We start from the raw sequence: 16,590 nt of genomic DNA, 5'->3' as shown, positions 1-16,590 counted from the left end.
CAGGTGACCAAATGGTTATTTGTGAAAGATGTAGTTCACCATCAAATTTCCGAAATTCGTGTGTTGGGTACTTTTCGCTTTAATCATAAATCAGCCCGACACACGTTTTTTGGGGCGAGCCATAATTTATTTTCTACTTTTTAGTCCACAAGAAAAACGTGTTTTTTTTAAAAAGTTTTTTTTTTAAGTATTTTATTTTCTACTTTTTAGTCCACAAGAAAAACGTGTTTTTTTTAAGTTTTTTTTAAGTATTTTATTTATTTATCTTTTCCACTCTTTTTCATCCCTCTCTATCCCAATCGCACACCGTACTGTCACCACCCATTCGTCCTTTGGCTCAGCAGGCCTTTGGCGCACCCATGCTTCATGCATACCACACTTACGCACCACTTCCCGACATCTACGTGCCCATTTGCTCACCTTCATGTCCCACATATACATCTTTCGTGCACAGCGTTCATCGTCCATTCGCTCCAGTCTCACTTTAATACCCCAAAACTGCTCTCATTCTTCTTTCCTTAAAGGTACTCCAACCCATGCCTCCTTTCAGGGCCTCTACTGCAGTCCACCTGGGGGCTCCTAGTGCCAATCTCGCCACTCTATTCTGTACCAATTCCAATTTATCCAGCTTACCATCACTATGTGCTATCATATCCAATCTATACATAATACTAGGTACTTCCACACTCTTCCACACTTCCCTCAGTACTTCATACTTAGTCGCTCTCACTTTTGCTGCACTTCCAAGTATACCCAACCATTGCTTCGCCTTACTTAGATTCGCGGCCTTTGTTTTCTGACATTCTTCATGGTCCACACACATCCCTAAGTACTTATATTCATTTGTCCTAACAATCTCATTTCCTCCCAACATCCACACTCTGCTTATATCCTCAACCGATCCATTCGTAGTAGCGACTGTAGTGTTGCCTGTTGACTGTGTTGTCCTGTAGGCGGCTGGCGCTGCCGCGCTGGCGTGGGCAACTAATATTTTTTATTTGATTGCTTGAAGAAGTTGACGATCTTCTAGGTTTTATGACCTTCATCTAAGATTATAAATATTTGTCTAAAGCAAGCTTACCTCACAGGCTCACCGACCGTCAATGCCGATAACGTTGCAACTTGCAACAGCACTTAGGTACATCGGTTACACCGTTACATGAGTTACGTCACGGCAATTCAAAAGAAACGATCTATTTTATTACTAAACTGAACCACATCTTTCTAGCATCATCAAAACAGATTTGTACCTAGATTTATATTCATCAGGTCATGTGGAGTTGTGGAATGTTCAATGTGGTCTACCTACTAGTACTAGATACTAGTGTGATTACTGATTAGGGATTGAACCCTAACAATAGTAGCTCTGACCTCTGAGCCTGACCAGTATTTTATATTTTACATTTAGTGACCAGCAGTGACTAGTGAGCCTGAGTGAGGTAGGCTAAGTGCATTAGTGCAGTGTGCGTGCAGCCATGCACAGTGCAGTTATTGTTTCATGTTGATAAGAAGTAATAACAGTTGATTGGCTTCTCCTGTTGTTCTGTGTTATTGACATTTGACAGTAGGTAGTACTAGTGCTTACTAGTTTTCACTCAGTTAGCAAAAAATCAATTGTCAAATCAAATTATCATATTATTATTATCAGTCAAATTATCAGTAAGCAGTTAGCACTTGGCATTTTGGCAATAAGTTATGGATGAAAGTTTAGCAAAAATTCAGAAGCAAGTAAGCCTAGAAAGTAGAATTATAAATTGCAAAGTAAATTTGAAACATATCTAATAAAAAATAAATGAATAATGCACTCAAATCCAAAAAATAAAGTATTGCAACAGTGCAACTGTGCAACTTTCATGTCATATTTTGCAGGTAGGCTAGCTAAAATAAATTGTTTTACAGGTGATTTTTGAAAATTGCTGCCAAAAATGTGCCTTTTATCTTATTTACTTAATTACTAAAGATATTAGTAAAAGCCATGGCCAATTTTGAATATTTGGCAGGATTTTCCTAAAACTGCAGGCAAAAACAAATGTTTCACTGATGATTTTTAAAAATTGCTGGGGATAAGGGATAGTTTTTCTCATTATTTACTGAAGAAATTAAGAAAGGCTGTAGAAACATGTAAAATTGCAAGCAGGTTTTCTTGTTTTACTGAAGAAATTAAAAAAGGGCCATAAGAATATGTGAAATTGCCCAGATTCATAGTTCTTTTCAGTTTTCACCACTGTGCAGAATTGGGCAATTGTGTAATCGCAAGCATGGAAAACTTCTAACCTTAGGGCCATGACTAGAGCTTTCCAACCATTTCTGGAGCCGTGAAATTTCTGCCAGAAGCCAGATGAATTACCTCATATAATTGTTAACAAAAACGCACGATCGGGCCGCAAGATTCCAAATGTATAAAAAATTCCTCACATTGAAGCCGCGAGATTTCAGAAACAAGTAGGAAAATTCTAATCCTGTGTCACAGTGTGGAATTCTAGAGGGATATTAAATTAACCAGTACACATAGCATATTGGAAAGCAGGACCTGAAAGCTTGGAAAGTCCAGGAACTTCCCACTTCCAGTCAATTTTATTATATACATTTACATATCCTATCACTTTTCAACTGTGATTGGTTGTGCCCATAAGCCCCGCCCCCAAATATGGTATATGTACTACAGTACTGGTTAACTAAATACTTAACTGAAACTTGATCATTACAAAGAAAAAGCCTGTACAAATATAAAAAAGTCCATTGAATAAAAGAAAAATAGATAATATCTATCAAACAAGAGATATTCAAACAATTTTGTAACAAATCTGAGGTACTATACAATTGAAACAGTTTGTCCACTTTTGATCCTCCTTTTCATTTATAGTCAGTCACCTGGCAGAGCACTGTATCTAAGGAAAGCATTCCACCTTTGGTGGAAAGCTTTTTTATAAGTGAACCTCCATTTCTAGAATTCCACCCTGCTGTGTCATCCCAGATTTCATAGTGGGGCATAAGACTGAAAAGAATCATTGTTATCCCCTATCCAGTATCAGTCACTAGTTGTTAAATTGTTAAATATGCTAGTAGCTAGCATATGCTAGTAGCTAGTTGTTAGTTACTAAGTTAGGATGAAGAGGGTGCAAGTAGCATTGCCAAGATTTTTTTTATTTTTAAATTTTTAGCCCAAAGCATCACCAGCTATTTTCAAGATGCGTCTCTAGGTAATTTTTAATAAAAAAATGCTGCCAACAACTTTGATAGGATATCCCTTACTGTCCACACACTGCAACACTTACACTCATTTCAACTGACTTCTGGACAAGTTTCACTGCATCCTGAATTCCTGAATCCTGATCCATCCAAAGTACTGGAAACCTTACTGTGTGTGCTTGCAGTCTTTAAGATTTGCATTAATTGCAAAAACTTCAAAGTAATTTCTAAAATGCAATAATTTCAATCCAAATGTGTCAGCAAGATCTTTTTAAGGCATAAATTTTGCTGCTGATGCATTGCCAAAGAACTTTCAAGATTCAGCCACTTTCTGCACCCTGGGTTGTTCGTTGGTAGTTTTTCTACTTGATAACTTTGAAAGTGCTAGTCATTAGGCCATTCCTATCATACTGTGAAAATTTTAAAAAATTTATTCATGTTATCAAATGGATTGCTTATACAATGTATAAGTGATAAGTCATTGGATTAGTCCTATAATGTAAAAAATCTTCCAATCTACTGTTGTCTTATGACTTACCTCTGCGCATCTGTGCTCAAAAGCCATAACATTTTCTGTGCATGTTATTTTGGCATGTGTCATGCTTGGGCAACTGCCCACAATTTCTATAACCAGGATTACAAGGCTTTTTCCCCAACAGATTGGCCATTAGTCCAAGATATAAGAAAAAAATTAGAACCTTAAATATTATTAAGCATTTTATTTATTCCCATTTTATTTATTCTGCATTATTTATAATTCCTATCAGCTGTCAGCAGGACTTGAATTTTTCTACTTATGAAAGAAATCTCACTGCTCCAAGTGACTAATTTTCTATACATCTGGAATCTTTTGCCAAATTTGGCACTTTAGTTAACAAATTGATAGGAGGTAATTCATCTAGCAGGAATCTTACAGCTCCAAAAATGGCAGGAAAGCTCTGGTCTAGGCCGCAATGGTAGATAGTTTTCACACCAGGCTGTCAGCATGTGGTGGTGTGGAATACATCTACTTTTTTAGCCACAACCATAGCTTTCTGTCCAGATTCCTTCTTGATAAATCACCTCTTATCTTGTTGTTAACAAAAGTGCAAGATTGGACTGCAAGATTCCAGATGTATTAAGAATTCCTCACTTTGAAGTTGCAATATTTCAGTAATAGGTAGGAAAATTCCAATTCTGATTTCTGACCATGTGAGTGAAAATACGTAATCTCTTGAAACTGTGTTTTTAAAGATCATGAAGCATTGTATGTCAATGCTGTTTTTTTAGCTCATTCATTAAGGTATATACTTGTAGTTATTCTGTGAATTTAGTATCATTTAACATTTTTTATACATATTTCAGAAATAAAACTTTGAGGCTCAAATTGTGGATAAGTTGCAGGAACTCTTTTTACCAGTTGGGTGAGCTCTCAAATCTTCTACCACCATCATGGCTGCCTTTGAAGGTTAGTTATCTGTTTCCATGTACATTTTTGGATTATTCGATTGTTATTTTTTATCTTAATAATATAATATATTTTTATCTTTATCTTAATAACAGTTATCTTAGTTTAACTAGCATGTAATGATTGCAATGTGTACACTTTGATGTTTTGTGACTGCAAAACATTCCAGTCAGTTAATAATTGCATTTCTTGTCTAGATATTGGCATAGTTTTTATTTTCGATTCTCACCATTGATTTGCTACGTTGGCTGTTGTTGAATGTATTTATATGTTGGTTGTGCTTCGTGACTGAGGTTGCAGTTGATAATAAGACTGACATTGGTTTGTAGAGAAGTCCTGGATTGTAGGAAGTAATTAGGTATGTTCCACTTGAGGTGGCAACCACGATCATTGGAATTGATTGTACGTCCATCCACTCTTTAGAGTTTTGGAATGGTTTCCTTGACTGATATTGTGCCACTCTATAAAAGCTAGGATTTACATAGACACAAATTGAAATGTCCTAATTAAATTTGGGTGAATGCTATAAATGGGTACATTTTTTGTGAAATTGACAATGCAGTTCTTTTCTAGTCAAGGATGCAATTGTACTTGAAAAAATTACCTAAACAGTACCGTAGGTATATTTTGAAGATACTCTCTAATATTAAAAGGTACAAGATTCATGTAGAATTGGCATTAAATGTTATTGACTGTATTCTTCATCACCAGAGATGGGGGTCCTCCCTGAAATTGCAAAAGCTGTTGAAGACATGGATTGGACGTAAGTTATAACCTAGGATTGTTATTTTTAGGCCAGTGTTTTGTTTTTATAACTTTTAGTTATATATATTTCATCAATTTTCTTTCAAAAAATTATCATTTATTTACTGTAGTACATTTATTTTTTTGAATATTGATTTTTTTATCAATTTTTGAATACCTATCATGGATTGAATGTATATCAACTGAAAATATTGGAATGTTCTGATGTAAGTTTGGTTTTAGCAATAATTTTAATGTTTATTTATAATCCTGAAACTGATTTATCACACAATTTATTGCAGGCTACCTACAGATGTCCAGAATGAAGCAATTCCCATGATCCTGGGTGGAGGTGATGTTCTGATGGCTGCTGAAACAGGCAGTGGTAAAACTGGAGCCTTCTGCTTACCCATTCTACAGACTGTGTGGGAGACTCTTAAGGACATCCAGCTCGGCAAGACTTCTAAGATCAACAAAGAGACTCGTGAGGAAATATGGAATGACTTATAGGAATAGGAATGACTTGTTTTGTAATATGGTTTAGCAATCACTGAAGAGATGTGTTCAGTGTATCAAACAATGTTGTTTGATACAATCTTGTTGTATCAAACAATGCCTTAATGAAATTGTATCTAGTTTGTCCTTTGTTGTAGGTCTTTTTCGTATTTTAGGTTATATTTCAGAATAAAATGTTTGTGTTACAAATAAAGTCCCGTTTTTCTTATTTTCTCAGCAACTAAATGGCAATTGAGCTTCTCGGATCGGGATACTGGACTTGCGGTGACACCCGATGGGCTGAGATGCCAGTCCCGAGAGCAGAAAATGTGGCAGGGCGGACGGGCTAACAAAGGCGTGACAGCACCTGGAAAGTTCTACTATGAAGCAACGGTCTCTGACGAGGGTCTATGCAGAGTGGGATTTTCTACTGCTAATGTGAGAACTATTAGTATAAGCTTGGACATAAGTTAATTGCCTTGTCAATTTTGATCAGTGCGCAATGATACAGTATTTTGATATTAACCATCTATGGAAAAACTTTATCTATTAATTAGAATTTATGTTGTAAAAAAGTTAAATGCCTCTCGCTTTGTTAGTTAATGAAATTTAAAGTCTCTCTTGCTTAGATTGGGTTTCGATAGGTATAATATCTTGATATGGAGAAGTTGTGGCTTTTTAGAATAATGAAAAACTATGAATCATCCTATGTGAGAATGTTGATTGTGGCTTTCTGAATCTCAGCATCTACCTTCTTCACACAGGCTGCTCTTGACTTAGGAACATGTAAGAATGGCTTTGGTTTCGGAGGAACTGGTAAAAAGTCCAACAACCGCCAGTTTGACGACTATGGTGAAAGCTTCGGTCTGCACGATGTGATTGGCTGCTACCTTGACCTGGACAACATGTCCATTAGCTTCAGTAAAGGTGGCCAACCCCTTGGACAAGCCTTCACCCTCAAGAGCGAGTTTAAAAATGTTGCATTGTTCCCGGCCGTTGTTCTCAAGGTAACAAGTTTACTATGTCAATGGAGTGAATCTAATTACTTTTTCACTTGTATATTTTCATGTTGATTTTTGTGCTCAGGTTATTTTGAGATGAATTTTCAACATTGAAATGGCTTCATAGTTGTACACATTCTCAATATATCACTCTCGCTGGATATCATGTTACAGAATGCAGAGATGGCTTTCAACTTTGGAGAGACGCCTTTCAAGTTCCCTCCAACGGGAGGCTATAAGGCCATCTGCGAGGCCAGCAGCGAGTTGACTGCTACAGGCGTCACCAAGGCATCTTCGTTCAAGCCCAAAAATAACGCTCCTCAAGCAATTATTATTGAGGTAGCTTATTATTGTATTGTAGTTTTATAGTTTCTTCCTTCTTAACTCTTAGTTTTGCTATTAAACTTCAATTTTAGCATAAGATTATTATTTCTCTACTTGATGAATTAATTAAAAGCATTCTTCTTATTGAATAAATCAATTGATGACCTCTAATTGTGACTATAACTTACTTTAATGTTGGGAATTATTCGTTATCCCGTTATCCTATGGTAGTCAATTATTTCCACTTTTATGAAAAGTTTATGGATTGATTGTTTTTTCTGTATATCACTTTTACCTGTTTTTAATGAATTTTCCAGAAGTGAATTTTCCGTCATCTATAATCTGCTGCCCTGATATAACCTGCCATTTGCAATATTCTCAAAACTCATATATTGCATCACAAATCTAAATAATATGCATTTAAAAATTACTTTTTAAAGACAACACTTCTAAAGAATACAGTGTCTCCTATGTTACACATCTACAATAAATTTCTAATTTTATTTCCATATATTAATAAAAATTAATTTTTAATTTTTTTATAATATTAATATATGAAAAAATATATTTTTAAAATTATTTATTCTGTCAATTGATTCATGCCTTGTCTTCAACTTTGCACAAGTGTGCAAAATTTCAGATTGATTGGACAGGCAGAAATGTGTTAAATATCGATTAGGTATAAGATTTGTAGAAGAAAAAATTATTTTCTCAGTTTTTCAAATTACAAAATTTTTTTCAATTTTAAAATTATATATTCTGTTAATTGATTCATGCATTGTCTTCAACTTTACGCAAGTGTGCCAAATTTTAGATCAATTGGACAGGTAGAAGTGTGTTAAATATTGATTATAAGATTTGTAGCAGACAGACAAACAAAAAAAACAAACAGACAAGAAGTGAAGTTAAAGAGAAGTGTTGTAAAAAGAGTTGTAACCTCAATTGTTAATTCAATTGAATATGTTGTAACCTCAATTGTTAATTCAATTGAATATGTAGTCAATGTAACCTCAATTGTTAATTTCTAAATAAGCAAATTTTCCTTTTAGCCATCGCGCGAGCTCGCAGAACAGACGTACAAGCAGCTGGAGCTGTTCAGTGGGTACGTAGACAACCCTAAAGTGCGGTCACTACTCGTGGTCGGGGGCGTTCCTGTGAGGGAGCAGATGAACGCGCTCAGTGCTGGCGTGGACATCGTGTGTGGCACACCAGGTCGTCTTGAGGAGCTCATCAACACAGGCCAGCTTGCGCTCCAGAACTGCCGCTTCTTCGTCCTCGATGAGGCCGATGGGCTGCTAAAAGCTGTGAGAAATAATATTCCGATGATTTAGTCCCCAGAATAATTTTGTATGTGTATTTTCGGTTGTGTGAAAAACTATTAGAGCAATATAAGGCATAAGTTGCAAATAAATATATTACAACGAAAATATGTTCAATTGTTATATCAGTCCTATTGCCGGATGAAAGGAGGGAGTTTCATTTTTATTTAAGGTTGCGTTCATATAATTTAAAGTTAAGCACGTTCTACAGTAAAGTAGTAAGAATTTTCATGACGCTACAATTGAAGAATAGATAATTTAATTTATCCCCAGTGTGGGTAGATTTCTTGTTTACATTTTTTGCGGCATGGCATTTCTTCATAGTTTCCGTACTTTTGCTTTGCGTGGCCAATAATTGCTGATAAAATTTCATGAAATGACACCAGGGTTCTATACAGAATTTGTAGCAATTCCGTGAAATGTCGCAGGGTCACGAGAAACTCATCAACAGCATCCACGGAAGCATCCCAAAGTTGACGCCGGATGGGAAGCGCCTGCAAATGGTGGTGTGCAGCGCCACGCTGCATTCCTTTGAAGTCAAGAGGATGGCGGTGAGATCTCGCTCAAGTGTAGCGATTTAGTGGCGTAATAACAATAGTTTTTAGTTTATTTTTAACACGTAGACTCCGATTGCTTCACCTTGTACTATTATTTCATATTTTGTACTGTTTTTAAACAGACGGTCATTTTTTCCGGATAAATTCCGCGATTTAGTTTTCTCAATTTTCGTTGGCAGGCTAAAATTTATGAGAGTGGTACTTCCTAATTAAATTTTAAATGATGCAAAAAGAAAATAAATGGAATTTTTATAGCGAAAACTACAAATAAACTAGTATATATTGAGTTATCGGCCTTTTTTTCTCGGATTTGGCCGATTTTAGGCAACCTGAATTCTGTACCACTACGTCCTGGAGAAATACATTTCGTGGTACGCATATGTACCTCTTTAGAGTCAACGTGTTAAAATAAGTGTTTTAATTAATGGAAATTTGTATCTATTTATAAGCAAGTTACTATAAAATAGCTAAGAATTGTATGGACGTTCTCCTTAGGAGTTTTTAAATACATTCGGAAGGCTCAGCATAAATATTGTTAGATATTAGAGATTTGGTATCATGTAACTAGGTTGTAGCTTTTCCCTTTTCACTATTCTCTGTAAGAACGCATAGAGCCTACGACGCTATTTTGTACCGAAATTTATGTCGCAGATATTGAATCGCACAGTCGTTCATATTCTCAGATCCTGTTTAGCAAGTGACATGGGATTGACTGACACGTTTTGCACGTGCAGGAGCGCCTGATGCACTTCCCTACCTGGATCGATCTGAAGGGCGAAGACGCGGTGCCTGAAACAGTGCACCACGTAGTGTTACATATTGACCCGCGCGTCGACGTCTCGTGGGGCAGCTTGCGCACTCACGTCCAGACTGACGGCGTGCATGCCAATGACAACGTCAGGAAAGGCAATAACACGCCCGGTAAGTTTTTGCTCTTCATCTACGAGTAAACTTCTAAAGGCCCGTTCACACTAGTGGCAACGACATGCGCTTTGAGTCGTTTGCTGCAGTGCCTCACCGCGCACAACCGTTCACACTACGTATGTAAGCGATAGCTCGAGACCGCGCGCTTTGAACAGTAGTTGCCACCTAGACCTAAATAAAAAGTTACAATATTCGTACCAATATTATATCATTCTTTCAAATCAGCTCGAGACCGCGCGCTTTGAACTGTAGTTGCCACCTAGACCTAAATAAAATGTTACAATATTCTTACCAATATTATATCATTCTTTCAAATCGCTAAACGGTAATGCATAAATTGACAGGAGTAGATAAAATCACAGAAACTAAACCCGTCGTGTAAAAATAACTTACATCATTTGCATTTCGATTTTTGTACTCCTTTGACCGAACACTCCATAGGCATTCATTCTCTCTATAAAGATCAATTAGGCTCTCTACTAGAGAGTGACTCCAAACGAGAATGGTGTTAGTCGACATTTGGTGTGCCGGACCAGCGTACACAATCAACCTTACTAGACCGCAGACAGGTATCTAATAACTAAGAATTTAAAAGCAAAGAATAGTCCACTAAAATTCATATCTTTATAGAAAACGTTTCGCAGACCAGCTCCTTCGTCAGTTCGTAGAATCTAGAATCACAGATCAGAAGTCACTAATTAATCAATTGAAAGCACAGAACGAATTGAATTTCTTTAATAAATTAATTAACATTTTTAATTTAATTTAAATTCTTAGCTAATTTTCGATTTAAGTAAACAAGTGATATCAATTCTTTAATAGCTATCTACTAAGTGCCGCGCTTGTGTTTCATGAAGCATGGCCCCTGTCAATCGGTCAAGAAGCGCATGCAGAGGCTGCAAAGCGCCTCTGCATGCGCTTTGAGTCACTTGATTCTCGTGTGTTGCCCCTAGTGTGAACGGGCCTTTACATATCCAGACGATTACACGCGCAGTAATATATTTTCCATTATTAGGCTAAAGTGTTAATTACTCAAGCTTTTTTTCATAGTATCAGATTTCACAGAAAAAATTTGCATGGTTGGCATAACCTTGGTGCTACATTAGTTTTTTAATTGTGCCGAGAATTTCAATATCGAACTTTTTTTATCGATCGACTTCCATCCTAGTAATAAATTAGTGAACTTTTCCTCTTGTGTCATGAAAAAGATGCGATACCAAATTGTAAGGTTAGGTTGAACGCCATCTTGCATCGTTTGCACCGATGACTGGTTGTGCACCGTATTCAAACATCTCCGGACGGCAGTTGTGCTCATGGCACATAACCTATATATCTCTTCTTACCTTTCAATCTTTGAATAACTTTCATAAAGGCGATGGAACTCAATATTTTTACTGAATTTTCCGTTAGCTGATGAGTTCCAATCCTATTTACTTGATACTTTTTGGAAAATCTTTTCCCTCTCAGAGACGCTGAGTGAGGCCGTGAAGATGCTGAAGGGCGAATATTGCATCAAGGCTATCGACACGCACAATATAGATAAAGCTATAATTTTCTGCAGAACCAAAGTGGACTGTGACAACCTTGAACGTTACTTCAATCAACTTGGTGGGTGAATAGAATGACATATTTCGCGGTTATTTAATTTCAATTCCTATTATGCTTTTTTTATGGTTCGAAACATTAGAAACGTCGCTCCACAAATATCTAAAGGCCTTTAAAACCACTTAGGTATTTTTTTTATTTCGACATAATCACATTTTCTTTTGGTGAATTGCTTCCAAATTCTGGTGTTCGCTGTGTTCAAGTCATCCATGTAACCTTGTTGTTGGATGACTCGAAATAATTTCTTTGTTGCTAAGGTGGCGGCGCGCGCAACCCAACCAACCCGTACTCATGCGTGTGCCTCCACGGCGACCGACGCCCGCAGGAACGCAAAGATAACCTCGAGAGTTTCAAGCGCGACGAAGTCAAGTTTCTGATCTGTACGGACGTTGCAGCTCGTGGCCTCGACATTACCGGTCTGCCTTTTGCAATCAACGTGACGTTACCGGACGAGAAGAGCAATTATGTGCACAGGATCGGGCGTGTTGGTCGCGCTGAAAGAATGGGTCTGGCAATCTCGCTGGTATCGGACGTACCAGAGAAGGTCTGGTATCACGGCGAGTGGTGCAAGAGTAGAGGAAAGAACTGTTACAACACCAGGCTCACTACAGAACACGGCTGCTGTATCTGGTACAATGAACCTCAGGTAAATATAATGAAAAACTGTTGTAAAATCAAGACTAGATCATAATTCATTATTTTGCTGCGTTTAGGTTAGAGCCGAAACTTCACTTGACTGGGAAGTTTAAAATTTTGTATATCTTTCGTATATTATTCATCTCTCAATTATATCGTTTGCAGTACCTGGCTGATATCGAGGAGCATCTAGGCGTCACTATCCAGTGCGTGGGCAGCGACCTTAAAGTCCCAGTGAATGAATTTGACGGCAAGGTCGTGTATGGAGAGCGCCGCTCCAATGCTGGTAAGTTGCTCTATCTTTGTGGCATGTGAAATAAATATTCACTTGTATAAGTCTTTCACTATATGTTACGGTTACTTTAATCACCATCTGTTCTGACCATCATTTTGTTTTCAGGATCAAACTATCAGACTCACGTGGAGCAACTCGCCCCGACCGTGCAGGAGCTTGCAGATCTCGAGCGCGAGGCACAGCGCGTGTACATCCGGCGTCAGTACGGAAAATGCTATCCGTGGCAGCGAGGCGGATAGAAACTTTATCCCAGTGGAAGCAGCGTTATTCACTTCACTTATTTCTCTTAGATTATATTCGTTAATAACCTAAATTATCCGCTTGTTATGATACATAACTAACATTGATTTTGCATCATTTTGCGAAGGGTGTTTGCGTTAATTCGAATCATTGCAATGTGAAGAAATGCGAGGAAATAGTCATGCATTAAACTAGAACACTGCAAATGAGTTCTAATCCTTGAAATACGATTAAGCAAATAAAATAGGACTCGTAATTCCTGAGTCTGTATTATAATTCTGGCGAAATTTGGCGATTGCGATTTTAACTTGTCAGATGGATAGGAAGTTAATTGTCATTATATATCAACCATTTACTATTTTTATAACTATAAACTACACAGTTTATTCGCTAGGCATTATAATCTACGGTAATCGAGATTCTGGAGGTTTACAAGCGGCTTGAGCTGGTCAGCCACAATCCTAAGATCTGTGGCGATGGCCTCATCGACGCGAGTTGTTAGGGCGCTCAACTCCACCACGTGGCTTTTGGTGACACCTTCCTGGACTTCTTTCCCTCCAACCTACGAAAAAAGTGGATATCACCTGAAATATCTTGCAGGTCTCAAACAACGTGCACCAGGGGTGAGTAAACTGTGTCTCATGTACTCTTACATGTTGTGATTCTACTAAAATTTTAGTTTTCTTCGTCAGAAATTCTCCCTATTTTAGAATTTTTGCTCGAAAATCATTTTGTTAATAAGGAGCAACCACTTAAATAGGAAGTGTATTTCACAAAATCAAGAACGAAATCTTCAATTTGACTCTTAGCGGGAAAAAGTTGACACCCCGGCCATTCAAAAAAAAAAAGCATGTAGAATAATTCTGGTTTTGAACAGAAATGGTTTATTTCCTATTCAGTTACTATTCTAGTTTATTTAAAGCATTTGTGCGTTTAATGGCACGCGAAGTTCAAGCTATGCATCGATTTTCTATTTAATTTGACCACAGCTCACCTTGAATATTTTGAAGACGGTCACCTTAATCCTGCCTTTTCTCATGATGTAACCTTTTGAAACGTACTCGTGGTCGACCTTCACATGAAAAGACATTGTTAATCGCACTCATGTGGATAGAAATATTAAGAATTGAATTATTACTATTACAGCTATAAAATAATATTCACTCAAAATTACTTGTCTTAACTTGAAAAAAGGTCTCACCTTTGCACCAAGTTCGTGGAGGAAGTCGCAAATGTTTGAACTCACTGGCACATCGAGGCAGTTCCGTAACAAAGCGGGTCTGTTCCCTGCGCAGATCATGCATATATATAGTTCCTATGACTAGTCATAATTCCTACTTGTCAGCTGTTGAGCTTGCCGTATCTAGTCGTTTCAAGCTCCTTGCAATATGGAAAAAAATTTGCAGTATAAAGATGTCAATTTATCTAAATGATATGCAAAAAGCTTAATTGAAGTTAATCAAACTTTAACACACCCACTTCAGGCTGGCCAGTGTATCGCAGCTGCCAAGGCAACTCGGGGTGGTCAAGAGCCTTGCGCACACGAAGCATCACGCCACCCGTGCCTGGCCCTACAGCTCCAGGGTCTGCACATTCAGTTAAAACCTCATATGCTTTACAGATCTCACACTCGGAGAGAGAGAATTATAACCAAACTTACAATCGGATACGGGAGTTATAATCTAGCTTAGACTTGGTGAGGGGGGAGATATAATACCACTTACGCTCACATAGAGAAGTTTTAATCCCACGTGCACTCGGAGAAGTTATAGTCAGCTAATCACTGATGATTAATAGCATAGTCATTCAAACTACACATAGTACAAATTTGAACACACATACATTATGAATGTGCGATGTTTTGTACCGAATGATGATAAGAATCAACTTAAACAATAAACATAGATTCTATGTGTAGATGTCTGTACGGCTTGAATAGAAAGAAATTCTGCATCAAAAAATGAACCATACTGCTCACTTGAGAAATCTTTTAAAATAAAACAAATTTCTTGATCGTGGAATGTTTCAGGCAATGAATCGGCATTGTCACAGAGCCCACGTAGTCGACTGAGGAGTACTGACACAGACAGGTCCATAACACTTCCTGATGGGAGAACAGAATTTCAAGAATCAGCAAAATGTTTTAAAATTTGTACACTCAATGAGCATCATCTGGATATTAATTAACACATTTCAAAGGTTATATTTCAATCACAAACCACAATTTTGCATTATTCCAGACCTTATAGAAAATAAACTTAAATCTGACATAGAATAATTGCACTTCACAAACCTTGCAGCACAAACTCCTGGTCAGGAACAATGTCATTTTTTTGAGCCGATTCAATTGAATCAAGAACACTTTGAACAGATAAATTAATAGACATTATGCAAGTGCGACAGTGAAGTAAGATTGATCACAGTATTTGCAGCTTTACATCAAACAAGCTACTAAGAGAGATCTGAAATTTTATAGGCATTGAGTGAATTAGAAATAGCTCGAAAAAAAAAACAAAAAGAAACAGAAATATGTCAATGGTCAAGTCCAATTTACATACGTAGCTCTTTTTTTTGTACCAATTCTGAATGATGTGGCAGCATTATTCTTAAAGACTTGCCACATGACCCATATCTTTTGAAGTATTGTACTTAACGGTGATAATAAATAATAATAATAGCGGTTTCAGCGTTTATTAGCCATAGGCCTGTCGTCAATTCTTAACATCACAGAACATTCAGAGCATTTTGCGGTTTCGAACTCGCAACACACTGCTACAATTCTGCTCTGCTTAACCGCCCGGCCTCATTGCCGATTTTGATCAGAAACTGGTGCACAGAGCTGGGATCGTATCTGGGCCTCTCATGGTACTCTGAACTTTAACTGCTGGGCCACTCTGCCTGCCCCTCCACTGGGCACTGTGAAATTTGTACCAAACCTCATGAATACTATTACTGTATATATTCAAAAATGGCCAGGCTTACAACTTAACTATTTTTTTAGTTACGAAGCTAAATTATTCTAAATTGAAAAGGAATGCCTCATGTGGCTAAAAACCCAGTGTGTTAGAAAAAAATGATAACAATTTTCTGAGATAAATTTGCCTTTAAAAATAATTTATATCTTGAGGGTTTGATCTTTTTCCTTCATTACCAGCCTTCTTTTGTTAAGTATGTATGCTAAGATTTGAGTTTACTTAAGGAGCTCAAATATCAACTGGTTACATGGCAAACCAGATAAAAGTCTACAGTCTTGGCTCCCCTCATTTCACACACTTGACTGCAGGCTCTTAGTACCTTAATGACTAAAATTTTAATTACTGGTTTTATGGGCTTGAGAGATATTCATGCCAAAAATAATTTAAAACATGAAGTTATAGTCTCAAAAAACATGATATATCCGAATATAATTAACATGCTATGTCTCTTTTTATATTTCACTTTGAAAACCTGCAGTATGCAAATTAAATTAACACAGAAGTTGAAATTGATGTTAAAGTTACAGTTTAGATTGGGATAACATAACATAATTACAAAAAATCTCTTTGATTTATCTAGCAATGATGTGACATAAATGACCAAAAAAGTGTTGAAGAATTTATACTAAAGTGCAAAACACACAAAATGTACTTTGATGTGGGGGAAATATCTGGTGGTCACTTTCTTGATTTCAATGCATCATAATAAGTCTGTATTGACTAGAACCAGTTGGGGGCCTGGTAATAAATAGGTACCTAGATAACATTTTAATGGGTGGATTGTTTCTACCCACTACTGCCAAGGGTTGTTTTTAGAGTCTGGGACAATAATATAAATC

The 16,590-nt window shown here is 37.1% G+C and overlaps 2 protein-coding genes across 2 annotated transcripts; one reads left to right on the top strand and one right to left on the bottom strand.

Moving 5' to 3' along the window:
• Positions 1 to 4,519: 4,519 nt before the first annotated feature.
• Positions 4,520 to 12,978, top strand: LOC108668971 (ATP-dependent RNA helicase Ddx1). Its single transcript, XM_018156250.2, has 13 exons — positions 4,520 to 4,636; positions 5,348 to 5,399; positions 5,683 to 5,864; positions 6,114 to 6,313; positions 6,640 to 6,882; positions 7,051 to 7,215; positions 8,250 to 8,504; positions 8,948 to 9,070; positions 9,811 to 9,997; positions 11,468 to 11,608; positions 11,863 to 12,251; positions 12,407 to 12,527; positions 12,642 to 12,978. Exons 1-13 carry the CDS (start codon positions 4,621 to 4,623, stop codon positions 12,773 to 12,775), a joined length of 2,208 nt encoding a protein of 735 aa, XP_018011739.1. The 5' UTR covers positions 4,520 to 4,620; the 3' UTR covers positions 12,776 to 12,978.
• Positions 12,979 to 13,113: 135 nt separating this feature from the next.
• On the bottom strand, positions 13,114 to 15,276 carry LOC108668972 (mediator of RNA polymerase II transcription subunit 18). The gene is made up of 6 exons (XM_018156251.2): positions 15,070 to 15,276; positions 14,755 to 14,880; positions 14,252 to 14,362; positions 13,978 to 14,063; positions 13,771 to 13,848; positions 13,114 to 13,338 (listed from the first exon to the last, which is right to left on the bottom strand). Exons 1-6 carry the CDS (start codon positions 15,161 to 15,163, stop codon positions 13,174 to 13,176), a joined length of 660 nt encoding a protein of 219 aa, XP_018011740.1. The 5' UTR covers positions 15,164 to 15,276; the 3' UTR covers positions 13,114 to 13,173.
• Positions 15,277 to 16,590: the final 1,314 nt, after the last annotated feature.

The sequence above is a fragment of the Hyalella azteca genome, unplaced genomic scaffold (genome assembly GCF_000764305.2).
Source record: "Hyalella azteca isolate HAZT.00-mixed unplaced genomic scaffold, Hazt_2.0.2 contig5386, whole genome shotgun sequence".
In the NCBI taxonomy this organism is placed as follows: domain Eukaryota; kingdom Metazoa; phylum Arthropoda; class Malacostraca; order Amphipoda; family Hyalellidae; genus Hyalella; species Hyalella azteca.
Note: the sequence above shows the minus strand (reverse complement) of the source record. Positions and strands in the feature narration are given on the sequence as shown.